The sequence below is a fragment of the Clarias gariepinus genome, chromosome 11, assembly GCF_024256425.1.
Source record: "Clarias gariepinus isolate MV-2021 ecotype Netherlands chromosome 11, CGAR_prim_01v2, whole genome shotgun sequence".
NCBI classification, from domain to species: Eukaryota; Metazoa; Chordata; class Actinopteri; order Siluriformes; family Clariidae; genus Clarias; species Clarias gariepinus.
This window is the reverse complement of record NC_071110.1, coordinates 29,488,405-29,504,025: the sequence shown is the minus strand read 5'-3', so window position 1 is coordinate 29,504,025 and position 15,621 is coordinate 29,488,405. Positions and strand designations below refer to the sequence as shown.

The 15,621-nt window shown below is 42.0% G+C and overlaps 1 protein-coding gene across 1 annotated transcript in view; it reads left to right on the top strand.

The window, feature by feature from the left end:
- The window catches only part of col4a4 (collagen, type IV, alpha 4), a 64,168-nt gene that overhangs the window by 41,457 nt on the left and 7,090 nt on the right, over positions 1–15,621 (top strand). Inside the window, exons 22-38 of the mRNA XM_053506871.1 lie at positions 2,844–3,001; positions 4,127–4,199; positions 4,281–4,387; positions 4,941–5,124; positions 8,253–8,321; positions 8,458–8,565; positions 8,687–8,905; positions 9,009–9,170; positions 9,366–9,533; positions 9,781–9,924; positions 10,633–10,740; positions 10,835–11,016; positions 12,691–12,754; positions 13,132–13,206; positions 13,469–13,576; positions 14,185–14,292; positions 14,372–14,443. Coding sequence (XP_053362846.1) covers positions 2,844–3,001; positions 4,127–4,199; positions 4,281–4,387; positions 4,941–5,124; positions 8,253–8,321; positions 8,458–8,565; positions 8,687–8,905; positions 9,009–9,170; positions 9,366–9,533; positions 9,781–9,924; positions 10,633–10,740; positions 10,835–11,016; positions 12,691–12,754; positions 13,132–13,206; positions 13,469–13,576; positions 14,185–14,292; positions 14,372–14,443 — 2,109 coding nt within the window. The remainder of the gene's footprint in view (positions 1–2,843; positions 3,002–4,126; positions 4,200–4,280; positions 4,388–4,940; positions 5,125–8,252; positions 8,322–8,457; positions 8,566–8,686; positions 8,906–9,008; positions 9,171–9,365; positions 9,534–9,780; positions 9,925–10,632; positions 10,741–10,834; positions 11,017–12,690; positions 12,755–13,131; positions 13,207–13,468; positions 13,577–14,184; positions 14,293–14,371; positions 14,444–15,621) is intronic.

Below are 15,621 nucleotides of genomic sequence, written 5' to 3'. Positions count from 1 at the left end.
ATCACGTGACGGTTGGCGTCAAAACAAGAAGCGCATGCGTGATACATGATACTCAGTACTTATAAATCAAGACTTGCTCATTTTTCAAGTTTATTAAAAATCTTTGCTCGCCTTGCAGAACACTCACAAACCGCGTTAATCGCAATCCGAGATTTCACTGTAGTTAGATTTTAGCCATCCAGGAGACAAGTTAAGTTTCTGTTTCGACTTATGTCATAGCCATTATAATTACTCTCTTATTCACCAGCCTCACCCTTTTCCTGTTTATTCCTCCATATTTATACAGTTTATACCTGTATATACTCCTCCTCTAAACACGCTATTTCAGTGTCTATAGAAATGAGCTGCTACTGAGCCACGCCCCACTTATTAATTAAATTATCCTAAATGTTACAGCCAGTAATATAACCAGTCAGATTGAAAGCTTATTGTCTATTTGTAGGGCTGATACAATGCATGGCAAATAATGGATAAAATCATATTTATGTACAAGATTTTGTCCTTAGTAAAGTAGTAAACACTTTCTTCCAGAAGAGGCAGGAACATAGGGTGACATATAAGAGTGGAGGCAGAAGCACTCAGGTCGACTACATCTTGTGTCGACGTTGTAACCTGAAAGAGATCAGTGACTGCAAAGTGTTGGTAGGGGAGAGTGTAGCCAGACAACACAGAATGGTGGTGTGTAAAATAACCCTGGTGGTGAGGAAGGCGAAGAGGACAAAGGCAGAGCAGAGGACAAAGTGGTGGAAGCTGAGAAAGGAAGAATGTTGTGAAGTCTTTAGGGAGGAGTTGAGACAGGCTATGGGTGGTCAGGGGGGGCTTTCAGTTGACTGGACAACTACAGCCAATGTGATCAGGGAGACAGGTAGGAGGGTACTTGGTGTATCATCAGGTAAGGGGAAAGTGGACAAGGAGACTTGGTGGTGGAATGAGGAAGTCCAGGAGTGTATACAGGGAAAGAGGCTAGCTAAGAAGAAGTGGGACACCGAGAGGACTGAAGAGAGTAGACAGGAGTACAGGGAGATGCAGCATAAGGTGAAGGTAGAGGTGGCAAAGGCCAAACAAAGAGCATATGAGGACTTGTATGCTAGGCTAGACAGTAAGGAGGGAGAGGGGGATCTGTACAGGTTGGCAAGGCAGAGAGATAGAGATGGGAAGGATGTGCAGCAGGTTAGAGTGATTAAAGATAGAGATGGAAATGTACTGACAGATGCCAGGAGGGTGATGGTAAGATGGAAGGAGTACTTTAAGGAGTTGATGAATGAGGAAAACGAAAGAGAACAAAGAGTAGAAGAGGTGACTGTTGTGGAACAGGAAGTAGCAAATATTGGTAGAAGTGACGTGAGAAGGGTGTTGAAGAGGATGAAGAGTGGAAAGGCTGTTGGTCCTGATGACATACCTGTGGAGGTATGGAAGTGCTTAGGAGAGGTGGCAGTAGAGTTTTTGACAAGTTTGTTTAACAAGATCTTGGAGAGTGAAAGGATTCCAGAGGAATGGAGGAGAAGTGTATTGGTGCCGATTTTTAAGAACAAGGGAGATGTGCAAAGCTGTGGCAATTATAGAGGTATAAAGCTAATGAGCCAGACAATGAAGCTGTGGTGAAGAGTAGTGGAAGCTAGGTTAAGGGCAGAGGTGAGCATTTGTGAGCAGCAATATGGTTTTATGCCTAGAAAGAGTACATCAGATGCAGTATTTGCTTTGAGGATGCTGGCGGAGAAGTACAGAGAAGGTAACAGGGAGTTGCATTGTGTCTTTTTAGATTTAGAGAAAGCGTATGACAGGGTGCCAAGAAAGGAGCTGTTGTATTGTATGAGGAGAGTGTGGAAAGGAGGTGAAGAGGCGGGTACAGGCAGGTTGGAATGGGTGGAGAAAAGTGTCAGGTGTGTTGTGCGATAAAAGAGTATCAGCGAGAATGAAAGGAAAGGTGTACAGGACAGTGGTGAGACCAGCGATGCTCTACAGCTTAGAGACAGTGGCACTGAAGAAAAGACAGGAGGCAGAGTTGGAGGTAGCAGAGCTGAAGATGTTGAGTTTCTCTTTGGGAGTGACAAGGATGGATAGGATTAAGAATGAGTTTATCAGAGGGACAACCCACGTTAGATGTTTTGGAGATAAAGTCAGAGAGGCCAGATTGAGATGGTTTGGGCATGTTCAGAGGAGAGATTGTGAATATATCGGTAGAAGGATGCTGAGGTTGGAACTGCCAGGCAGGAGGTCTAGAGGAAGACCAAAAAAGGGGGTTTATGGATGCAGTGAGAGAGGACATGAAGTTAGTTGGTGTGAGAGAAGAGGATGCAGAGGATAGGGTTAGATGGAGGCAGATGATTCGCTGTGGCGACCCCTGAAAGGAAACAGCCGAAAGACAAAGAAGAAGAAGTACAAGATTTTGTCCTTAAATAGTTTTTTTACTTTTTACCAGTTTATTAATTTAAATTAAGTTTATTTATTCTTACCCAAAACAATGTGCTTGATTACAGGGACAGTACATCAAACTGCCAGACTGTGGTGCTGCACTTAATAATGGTCCATTCAGCCCAATATTGTAAAAAGAGAACGAACTGAAATACCCGGGTCAGAACCAACATAACTAAGACACTAATGTTTTTAATATAATTTAGTGTTAGTTAAGTTACTTCTAATAGATTTCTTTGTGGTTCTTAAATTCCTGCTCAGTTCTTTTTTTAATGCACTGCTGAATAGGTTAGTCAGCAATTATCATTTCGGAACTTATTACTAGGATTAATTCATTAATTTTTTATTTATTTATTAATCCCAAGGGTGTTGTCTTTGTTAAAAGAATGATTTCTGGATATAATAAGTGTTTTATTGGTGTGGTTTTACAGGTGACAATGGTGACTGTAATTGTGAGGCAAGGTCTGTTTATGGCCGGCTGGGTTTGCCAGGTGAACCTGGGGAACCTGGTGCTCCAGGACTGAAAGGGCTATCCGGTGTTCCAGGTGACCCAGGCCCTGATGGAGATCCGGGGCAAAAAGGGACTTATGTAAGTAAAAAAGGTCCTTTACCACTTACTAAGTTAAAAGATTTGAAACTTAATATACATTTAGATTTAGATTTTAAAACTATATAAAGTGGAACCTTGGATTACGAGCATAATTTGTTCCGGAAGCAGGCTCGTATTCCAAAACATTTGTAAACTAAATTTAATTTTCCCATAAGAAAAAAAGGAAACTCAAATTATTCGTTCCACAGCCCAAAAAATAAATACATAAAAATAATTCATATAAAATATAAAGTAAAAAAAAAAAAATTAACCTGCATTTTACCTTTAAAAAATGTAAAAATAAATCCAGACAAATTTCCATTTATGCGCCAAGTAAGAGGAGACTCTGCAAAAAGCAAAAGGGGTGCTTCACACATACACAAACACCCTAGGTAACCCTAGTCGCCAATGCCTCATTTTCGCCGGTAACTGATTAACCGACACCTTACTCATCTTCTGCCGATAACCCTGTTTAAAGGTCACTAATTAGCCGGTGCCTAAAGATGTTCCATCAGCAACCCTGTTTACAGTTAATTGATTGGCCAATGCATAAACACATTCCACCGGTATCCCTGAAAAAAAGGCTCTGATTGGCCGATGTCTAAAGATGTTCAGTTGGTCATTGACAAAATTGGCAAATTTATAAAGATGTTACCTGGGAAACTCTGTTTAAAGGTCACTGATTGGCCAAAACCTAAAGATGTAAGATGTTTTTACTGCAGCTGATATATTAAATCAAATATTGTCCGATACCTAGTCTGAGATTCTGAGATTATACTTAAGAAACCAGTTAAAGTGATTCATAAAGATGTACAAATAACTTATAAGAAACAGATTTAAATAAATTAAAAAAATATGTCATGTTGGTTCCTTGAAAGAGATTTTTATTTAGAAATTATAGAAGAAGACTTCAGTGTCAGAGCTTTGTAAAAGTTGTCAGGGGACATTTGATGAAAACATTTAGAAAGCCTATATTTCTACAGATGTCTATTATAAAATAAAACTATTAAATGCACAATAAACATTTCCATGAGAATTTTGATGAGCATGAGCATGCCAATAAAAACAGACTTGGTTTTAATGTACACTTATAAATATGCTATACCTGTCTTTTGTGATTCACAGGGATTTCCAGGTTTTCCAGGTAACAAGGGTAGGAAAGGAGAAAAAGGAAACCTGTTTGTGATGAACATTAAGGGTGAGACATCTACAACAATGCTTATGCAGTGTTCTGTATAAAACATGTCTGAACAATTAAAACATTCACTTTTTGTTTAAGGTCAAAAGGGACAGTGCGGCAGAACAGGGACTTATGGGTGTCCAGGAATCAATGGCTTGAAAGGGGATTGTGGGAATCCTGGCCTTCCAGGTGATTGTGGTTCAGAGGTTAGTGATGTAAAGTTTGTGGTAAAATTATTGTTCAAATTATTATACCAAAGTTGATTGTACAATAAGAAAGTAAAATAAACCACAAAATATGACAAGTTGATGGTAGATGATGAAATTATGGATGGATTGATGGATGGATGAGTGTATATATGGGTTTAGTGAGTGTATGAATGGATGGCTAGTGCGATGGTTTTGTATGAATGGGTGGGTGGGTGTACAGTATGGGTGAATGGATAGATAAGCAGATGGGTGGGTGGATGGATGAATAGATAAATGGATGGTGGATGAATGGATTGATTGGTGGGTGTGGATGGACTGATCAAGTGGATTAATTGATAGATGGTTAGGCAGATGGAAGGACAGATGAATGGATGGATGGATGGATGGGTTGGTCGATTAAGTAAATGATGAATGGATGATTTAATGGATGCATGGTATATCTTGGGAAAGGGCGCGTTAATGGCTGGAGTCAAGGCTTTCTCAACATATAATGCAAGATCCTTAACATAGCAGTTCTTCACATTGACTTTTTTTATTATTCATTTTTAAGGGTGACAGTTTTTCAGGCTTTCCTGGTGATAGAGGTTATCCAGGAAAAATGGGTCCCAAAGGCCCAAGAGGTCCCTGTGGACCACAAGGGCCAGGCATTCCTGGGCCAGTAGGTCATCGAGGACAAGAAGGTGACCAGGGGCAGCCAGGACAAAGAGGAATTCCTGGCCGTAAAGGAAATAAAGGTAAAATCAAAAGGTCTTTCACTTTCCTTACCTTTTCACACTTCTTTCCTTTTAATTTTCTTCTGGATGTGCTATTGCAGATCATTCATTACCATTCTTACCAAGTAGATTAATGGATTGGTTTACATTTTTATAAGCATGAACAAATCATACAATGCATTGTCTTTATTGATATTTTATAACATAACCCAATAAGTATTATGGTAGAACTGCCATTTATTTGCATGTTCTTGGAATGTAAACATGCAAACGTCTGTACTCAACCTCGGGATCTTACTCAGGACCCTGAAGCAGTAAGGTAGAAATGCTATTTCAGGACTGTCATTTAAAAGAAAACTTACAAGTGTCCATTCACAGGGAGCAGTTACACACTCAGTCCCCAGGTTCCCCTGTTCTTGTGGACAGAGTGTTGAAATGATTTTCTGTTCATCATGCTTGTAAAGAGTGATCATATGAGCCATTGATACTCACAATATGTGAGTATCAATGGCGCCGGTGAGGTCGGCTGCCGTCACGACTGCTCCGACCACCGTTTCTTTGTTTTCGTTTTTAAGTTAGTTTTCAGTGTTTTAAAATCGGCAAAATTATCACCATGGAGTACATTAGGTATGATAGAGACACTCTTGTTTCTATTGGTGTACAGTGTACTCACAATTCGACGTTTTTAACTCTGGATCCGAGCTGGCCAAGTGAGATCCTGAGGGACAACAAAGAACGCAAAGCGGCGGCCACGAGGTAAACGAGCCGACGTCAGGAAAAGGCTGAGAGCCCGTGCACACCGCACACCTCTGCCTAGCATTCTGCTCGTCTGTGTCCAGTCACTGGAGAACAAGCTCGATGACCTCAGGGCCAGGATAAAGTTCCAGAGAGACATACGGGACTGCAATCTCCTCTGCTTCACTGAGACATAGCTGAACCCAGCGGTGCCGGACCACGGTATCCGACCAGCCGAGTTCTTCTCGGTTCACCGCATGGACAGGACGCAGGACTCGGGGAAGTTAAGGGGAGGCGGTGTGTGTTTAATGGTGAACAGCAGCTGGTGCAACAGCGCTAGTGTTGTTCCTCTTCCATGCTCCTGCACACCAAACCTGGAACTACTGTCCATCATGTGGTGTCCTATTTATCTACCTCGAGAGTTTACATCAGTCATAATCAGCATCATTTACATTCCACCATAAGCGGACACGGACACTGCCTTATGCGAGCTGCATGAGGCACTCACACAGCACCAGACACAGCACCGGGACGCTGCGCTTTTTGTGGCGGGGGACTTTAACAGTGCCAACCTCAAACGCGCAGCGCCGAACTTTCATCAACATATCACCTGCCCCACTAGGGGTAAAAGGACACTGGACCCCTGTTACACTACAGTCAAGGACGGCTACAAGGCACAATCTCGTCCTCCGTTTGGTAAATCCGACCATACCGCCATCTTCCTCATGCCAAAATACAAACAAAGGCTGAAACAGGAAGTTCCGGTTCAGAGGGAGGTCGCGCGCTGGACAGGCCAATCAGTGGCCGCGTTACAGGACGCACTTGATGACACAGACTGGGACATGTTCCAAAACAGCTCCGATGATGACGTCAGCGTGTTAACGGAAGCGGTTGTGGGATTCTGGCAGACGAGCTGAACACCTTCTATGCTCGCTTCGAGGCTGCAGCTAAAGACGCTAGCAATGCTAATGCTAGTGGCGCTAATGGCTACATACAGGAAGATACTGCCAGCACCGGAAACGCGTTCATCATCACCGTGCACGACGTGAGGAGAGCCTTCAAGAGAGTGAACACCAAAGCAGCAGGACCAGACAGCATCTTAGGTCGTATCCTCAGAGCCTGCGCAGACCAGCTAGCACCTGTGTTCACTGAGATATTCAACATCTCTTTATCTCAGTCGGTGATCCCCACATGCTTCAAAGAGTCCATCATTGTTCCTGTTCCGAAGAAACCTTATCCTGCTTATCTCAATGACTATCACCCTGTAGCCCTCACCTCAGTAGTAATGAAGTACTTTGAACGCCTGGTCAGAGACTTCATCATTTCTTCACTACCAGACACACTCAACCCACTACAGTTTTCATACCGCCAGAACCACTCCACAGACGATGCAATCTCACATCTCCTCCACACATCACTTACTCACCTGGACACTAGGAAAGGGAATTATGTTAAAATGCTCTCCATCGACTACAGCTCTGCATTCAATACCATAATTCCCTCCACACTCACCACCAAGCTGGAGCACCTGTGACTCAGCTCATCAATGTGTCAGTGGATCTCCAATTTTCTGACTGGCAGACCACAGGCAGTAAGGATGGGCGGACATGTCTCAGCCTCACTCACTCTCAGCACTGGAGCCCCCCAGGGTTGTGTTCTGAGCCCCCTGCTGTACTCTTTGTACACCCACGACTGCGTGGCCACTACCAACTCCACCGCCATCATCAAGTTTGCTGACGACACTGTCGTGGTCTGCCTGATCACCAACCATGATGAGTCGGCCTACCTAGAGGAGATTGTAAATTTGGAGAACTGGTGCCAGAGGAACAATCTCCTCCTGAACGTCAGCAAGACAAAGGAGCTGATAGTGGACTTTAGGACAAAGCAGGAGAGGAACTACCAGACCCCCATCATCAACAGGAGCCCAGTGGAGAGAGTGGACAGCTTCTGATACCTCAGTGTTCACCTCACGCAGAACCTGTCATGGTCCTGTCACATCAACACCGTTGTGAAAAAGGCCTCAGACGCTTGAAAGACTTTAGACTGCCCTCTAAGGTGCTCAGGAATTTCTACTCCTGTACCATAGAGAGCATCCTGACGGGAAACATCACAACCTGGTTTGGAAACAGCACCATGCAGGACAGACGAGCTCTACAGAGGGTGGTGCGACCAGCTGAGCGCAACATCCGCATCAGCTCCCTGACCTGCACTTGATCTACAGCAAGCGGTGCTGGACAAAGGCCAGAAAGATCATGAAGGACCTCAGCCATCCCGACAATGGACTGTTCTCTAACAAAAGTTTGTTTTTACCAGGAAAACAACTAAAAGCATTAGTGAGAACAGAGGAGCAACCACCACAACAAATTGGGTTGTTGAATACACTTTATGCTGAGTTGACTTTGTTATCTGTGTAGGTGATACGCAACCCTGTATACCTGGCAGTCCTGGAGACCGTGGACCAAAGGGAGAGCTTGGTGAAAAAGGTATGTGCAGAGTACATAAAACAGAATAGATATATACATTCATCAACTGAGTTATTAAAAAATAAATTAATGAATAAAACACTCATTAATTAACTCATAAAAAGATTTTATAGTAAGGCTTTTATATTCTGTTTAGGTTGTTTAGGAGAGCAGGGCAATGCAGGCCCTTGTGGAGATAATGGTATTAAAGGAGCAAAAGGAGAAAATGGAATCTGTGGAAATCCTGGTCCTGATGGTCCTACAGGTAGTGACTACACAGCTGTGATATCTTCTGTACGACTGTATAACAGCCGTGCTAATATTCAAGAACAACAGCAGCTACTGTACCACTTAAAATTGAACATTGTTTTATTTTCTTTTATCAGGGTTATGTGGCTCTCAGGGGGATCCAGGAGACATTGGACTTGATGGCGAGAGTTTGAGTGGGAATCCAGGTATACCTGGCAATCAAGGACCGCCTGGGTTAAAAGGATGTATTGGAGACTCATTGATAGGAGATCGAGGACCAGAGGGTCCTTTTGGGTACGATGGCTCTTTAGGTGCTAAAGGAGTCCCTGGAGCCCCAGGGCCATTTGGTACAGAAGGTAAACAGGAGACAAGCAAACAAAAATTAAATTAGGCTACAACAGAAAAACATAGTTTTTGGTATTGATTTTTTGGGTAACATTATAATATGTGCCTCTTTAGGCTTTCATGGTGCACCTGGAATTCGAGGTAGGAAAGGAGAGCCAGGAGCAAATGGTCAGGTTGGCAAAGAGGGATCTGTTGGCCCATGTCCAGTGGAGTGTGAGATTGGGGATCTGGGAGAGCCAGGGCTGCCAGGAGACCCAGGATGTAGTGGAAGTCCAGGTGCGTATGTGTGCCACATCTTTTAGTTCATAAGATGAGTGACAGTAAAGGCGATTTAAAGTCCTGCTATCTAATGTCACCTAGAATAGGTCTTCCCTTTTGATTTTCATCCCTCTCAAGATGCTTTATAATGCACTATACAAATAGAATCAAGTTTCTTTTAATGTGTATATGTACAATGTGTATATGTTTTAGGTACACGTGGCGAGAAAGGATTTGTCGGCCCACCTGGCCTTCCTGGAAGGGGGCAGAAAGGTGATCCAGGAAAACCAGGCCCACCTGGTGCGCCAGGATACTGTGGTCCTCAGGGATTCCCAGGATCAGTAGGAGACTTTGGAGTTCCTGGACCTAACGGATTGATAGGTGAAAGTCCATATTCTAAATCTTAATGAGATGAGTGGCAAATTGGTTAATTTCTGAAGCTAAAGTAAGAGGTAAATTTATTTCTTCATTAGCAGGTCATAAAATGAAATGTTCAATCCAATATTTATCTTTTAAGGCTGTAAGTGAGGGTTAAAATATAAACAAGCCCTTGCATGAATATCTGCAAACAAATAGTGTGTAAATATTGTATGATAAAATAAAAAATTATATTCATGACATCACTCAGGTTGTCCTGGACAACCCGGAAAGGATGGCTTACCTGGTGACCAAGGTGAAGGTGGACTTCAGGGTCCACCTGGATTAAAAGGCGAGAACGGTTTTGATGGGAGGCAAGGTTGTCCAGGAGTCGATGGAGAGAGAGGAGAGAAAGGTATGTTGAAATGTAGAAATTTGTTGATTGTTGCTGTTTTTTCAGTATTCTTATTATTAGTTTAGATTGAGATCACTTGTGATGTCACGAGACGTGTGCATTTACAATGAAAAGGAGTCAGAATGCAAGGCTTAATAATGTAGTGAAACCCATCCTCAGTTGGGTGATACCAGAATATAGTGCTTCCATAACTGAGTGTTCTGAGGTTGATAGACACATGGGAGCAAAATATGTGTTCATGGCAATTTTAGTTTGTAGTTCACGAATGCCCCTAGATATGAACAAATCTGTTCAAATCCTCCATCCTTTCACATAAGTGAGTTCCCCTAATAAAGGTGTGCGAACATTGTATCAATGCAATCTAAGATGTAATGTATGACAAGAAAAAATGCAAAGGTTATTTATTGAAACCGCATAAATCTATAAGCAGGGAAACAAGAAAATCCCTTCCCAGAAAGGCATAATGCTCAAGTTTCTCCAAGTTCCAAGATTCTAAAATGAAAGTGCAAAAACATCTTGTCTGAACATTTCCAGCATCATTTTCATTCCCATGGATGTAGTAAAGCTAGAAATGTTCTAGAATGTAATCCAGTTATACATTGCAGTTATGACAGGAACTCGTCTTGTCCTGATACAATAAGAACTGGTTACAAAATAATGTCAATATTGAGAAGAACATTAAAACAACTAATGTTGTCTCTATAACAGGTTCCCATGGAGATCCTGGGGTGCCAGGAGCGGTCATTATGATTATTGAAAAGGGGAAGACAGGACCATCAGGACTGCCTGGGCCATGTGGGTCCCCTGGTCCCAGAGGTAAAAAGAAACTGTAATTTTCCATTCGTCATTAGTGTTCTCTTGATCCTAGAAATAAAGAATTTGTTTTCTTATAATTTTTTTGATATTTTAGGTGATAAAGGTGTAAAGGGAGAAGCTGGTCCAGATGGCCGTCCAGGGCATTGTGGACCTCAGGGTTTTGAGAATGGCCCTCGGGGGCCACAGGGTCCTTGCGGACAGCCGGGTGAACCTGGACTCCCGGGCCTACCAGGGTTAAAAGGTTATAACGGATTTCCCGGAGGATTTGGTGATCCAGTGAGTTGATATTTATCATTTTTATTGTGTAGAAGAAGGATGTTACATTCATAACTGCCACTGTCATCTTGCCACATAAACAAGATGAAATAAAAGGGGAAAGGCAAATGAACTAATGATTCTGAGCGCAGGTCACGGTCTATTCTTATTTTCCATGCGTCCATGAGTACATATGGGTTTTCTATGGGCTTCCTTTGAATTCTTCAGGTTTAAAAATGGTTGTGTTTCCCTAATAACCAGGATAAACAGGTTACTGAAAGTGAGTGAGTGAGTGAGTAAGTGAAAAATGTTCAGATCTCCAGTGTCTCTCTGATGTGTCTCGCTGACTCTACTATCACTACACAAGTTCTGGTTTGTGATAGGATAAAGTGCCAGTCCTAGTCCCATTTGTCTATTATCTAAACTAAACTAACCTAACTAGGCCATGCATTTTCTGCTAATTACAGCATAACCTTGGATTACGAGCATAACTTGTTCCAGAAGCGGGCTCGTATTTAAAAACACTCGTAAACCAAAGGGAATTAAACAGATAAGAAAGCAATGCGAACTTAAATTATTCGTTCCACAGCACAAAAATTTAATACATAAAAATAATTAATACAAAATTTAAAGTAAAAATAAAACAAATGAAACTGCACTTTACCTTTAAATTTTTTTTTTTATAAATCCCGACAAATAAGTGCAGTTGTGCATGCAGGCGCTTTGTGTGTGTGTGTGTGTGTGTGTGTGTGTGTGAAGCTAAAGTAAGAGGAGAGGAGGAATCAGACCCCCCTTTCCCTCTTCTCGTCTTACACGGTAACCCCTCCTTCTCTCTTACTTAAGTTTCACACACACACAGAAAGACTGTTTTATCGGAATAATTAACAAGGAATATTGCTAATAACACTCGCATGAGCGCATACTAACAGAATCACTGCTTTAAATTAAAAAGAAAAACAAATTTAAACTGCACTTTACCTTTGAAAAGAATCGCAAAAGAGCAGTGTTTCCCTTACAAAGAGAAAGAGTGTATGTGTGTTTGTGTGTTTGTGTGTGTGCATGTGTGTGTGTGTGTGTGTGTAAAGGTGACAGGAGAAGGGGTGTGTGAAGGGGCACGGTGTCCAATGATGTGCGCGCAGACATAACGACAGGTTAATACAGAGACAGAGATAAAATGGATCTTTAACCCCTCTAATGAGACTTTCTTTTGCTTTACACGCGCGCAAACACGTGTGTTATAATAAACAGTACACTAGAGCTGTACACACACGCATACACAAAATAAAAGATGTTTTACAAACGCACACGTGGTCACAGAGTTATAGTAAACAGTACACGCGTGCACGGATGTTGTTTATACCAGTGAGAGACTCGCACTAAGACCCAGCAGGGGAGATGATCACCCACAATTCTGCAGCGGCAGAGAGAGAAAAAAACGTTGGCTCAGTTGTGATCACGTGACGCTTGGCGTCAAAATAAGAAGCGCATGCGTGATACATGATACTGGGTTCTCGTAAACCAAGACTTGCTCGTTTTCCAAGTCAAAATGTATTACAAATCTTTGCTCTTCTTGCGAAACACTCACAAACCGAGGTTTCACTGTATTAAACTTTCTGCCATAGAAGTATTGTCGGAGATGTGAGCTGAAAATAAATTATTTATCACTTGCTGAAATGCATTGCTTTGTGGTCTCAGGGTGACCCAGGGTTGAGTGGATGTCCAGGAGTCCCAGGTACCACTGGATTTGATGGGCCAAAAGGTAAAATTAAATTAATAATATGACTGTCATGGTTGTGATATCTATAACCTCATCACAACAGTGCTGATATTCAGTACAACCGCATTCCCTCGCATCTGATAGTGCTTACAAAAAACAATGAAAATTAAAAAAAATCTTATAATTTATCTTACTATAAAATGTAGTTCCAGGTTTATTATTATAATTATGTAATCTGTAAGTATGAACATCAGCATTAAAATATTAGAATTGTGGACTTAACACTTAATTTCTCGCTCAAGATATTGCACCAGAACAATCTGCTCGAGATGGAAGGCCAGACTAAATAGCACTTTACCATACAGTGCATATGAGCGACATTCTAGGGTGTGAGACTAAATTCTTTCATCTCAAACTAGGTGATAGAGGAGATTCTATAGGTACACCAGGACCTCCAGGTGTGAGAGGTGAATGTGGACCAAATGGCTACTCAGGTAAGCGCAATATTGTTGTTTTTTTTCTTTCCTAACCCTTACCCTTAATGTTACTGTTTTTATTTCTTTAATTTGGTAGTCTGTTCTATAAATTATCAAACAAAGATTTATTAACATTAAATACAATACATAAAATGAATTGGTCCTGGTAATTTGGTGCCAACATCCAAAATACAGTATAGTGGTCATTAAAAGCCTGGGACCTATAAAAAAAAAATAAATATGGCAAAAACAATTCCACAAACATTTGTTATACTCACAGGACCTCCAGGAGATCCGGGAGATTGTGGAGACGTGGGTCCACCTGGTGTGTGTGGACAGCCTGGCAAACCTGGTCCTGTTGGAAATCGGGGACAATGTGGACCTCCAGGTAGGGCTTTCATATACTGTAGCTCCTGAAAAAAACTGCAGATTGCTTATTATTATTAAATTATTGTTCTTTTTCGATTAAGGTGTTGTAGTCTGATTTAAAAAAAAAGGCACTAATGAGACTAGGTGGCTAATATAAATTAACAAAATTACAAATTAACGCTTTCCTTCCCCAATGCAGTTCAGTGCTGATAGTAGTGCCAGTGGGTGTTAAACTCTAGCTTCATCTCTACCTAATGCATGTAGTGCAGCAGCACTTTAATCCTCCACTTTAACCTCATCTTTTCAATCCACTTAGAGAGATTAGCTTCCAAATCTTCAACTTTTATGACAGTGGAAAAAACCCATCATTACACTACATATCATGTGGTGGATGGTGTAGTAGATGTAACTTAATGCAAGATATTCTCAACACATTTTGAGTCCAATGTCTATCATTCTATTAACATGACACTAATTGTTGTGAGAATGTGAAAAATAAAGTTCTTGCTCTTTTTTGGTATTTTGAGCTTGCAGTGAAATGCATTGATTTTCTCATGATTTAACTATGCATGATTAAGCCTCGTTGCATGCGAGTAATTCCTTCTGTTTTCTCTCGGTCCCCCACAGGTGTTATTGGTCCCCCAGGACCTAGAGGAACATGTGGTTCTGAGGGTCCTTCAGGGCCTTCTGGACCTCCTGGACCTCCTGGACCATCAGGCCAGTGTGGCCCGCCAGGTACTAAATGAAAGTTACACAAGACATTTTATTGTATGTGTTTGTGTTTTATAATGGATTTATTTGTTGTCTTTTTAAGGTCCTCCAGGGCCACCAGGACTGTTTGGATTGGATGGATTAGAGGGTGTAAAGGGTGAACCAGGGACACGCGGTAAATAGCATGTCTATTTAATTTTTGAATGTTCACTAAATTCATTTTCTCTCTCTCTCTCTCTCTCTCTCTGTATCAATTCAATTCAATTCAATTTTATATGTATAGCACTTTTAACAACTGTCATTGTCGCAAAGCAGCTTTACACAAGTCTGTAGGGAATGTAAGTGTGCATGAATCAAGATGAGCAGATTGTCCCTGGTGAGCAAGCCGAGGGCGACAGCGGCAAGGAAAAACTCCATGAGATGGTAATAGGAAGAAACCTTAAGAGGAACCAGACTCAACAGGGAACCCATCCTAATCTGGGTAAAACAGAGAGTAGAAATTGATCTGCAGTCATACTGTGTGTTGGGTGCCAGGCAGTTCAGCATAACAGTTGATGTTAATTTATGTAAATATGGAGTCCAGGTAGTTATTAGAGACAATTGCAATCTTGAACTATCGAGCAACCGCAGCCAAGTCAAGTCCTCAGAGAAACAGTTGTCAACACCAGTCGAGGCCAGAACCGGCTTTATGGTAGAGTCAAACCGTCCCCAGACACCAGACGCATTCCAAAGAGACACACGGGGCATCCATGCGACGAGATCTCCAACCAGAAACAGGGCACCAGGATGGGTCAGACAGGTCCGGTGGGCAGAGGGAGTCTGGATCACTGGCAGCTCAGGAACGACATGTGTAGCTCGACAGACAGAGGGAGAGAGAGAGGGGAAGAAAGAACAGAAGAGGGGAGAGCAGAAGAGAAGAGAGAACAGATATGGTTGAAGTCACATAATGTATAATGTGAATGTATTTAGTGTAGAGTGCAAGCAGAGACTACGGCAGGACTTACTATAATGGCATAACTAAAAGGGGAGAGCCAGAAGGAAACACATTTACATTTACATTTAGGCATTTGGCAGACGCTCTTATCCAGAGCGACTTACATTTTTTTTATCTCATTACACATCTGAGCAGTTGAGGGTTAAGGGCCGCGCTCAAGGGCCCAACAGTGGCAACTTGGTGGTTGTGGGGTTTGAACCTGGGATCTTCCGAACCGTAGTCCAATGCCTTAACCACTGAGCTACCCCTGGCCCAGGCACGAGGGCCTGAGATGTAAAGCAAACAATCACCTCACCATCAAAAAACCTGAGTGATCAATGAGAGTAAGGAGAACAGCATCTAAACATACCAGTTCACCA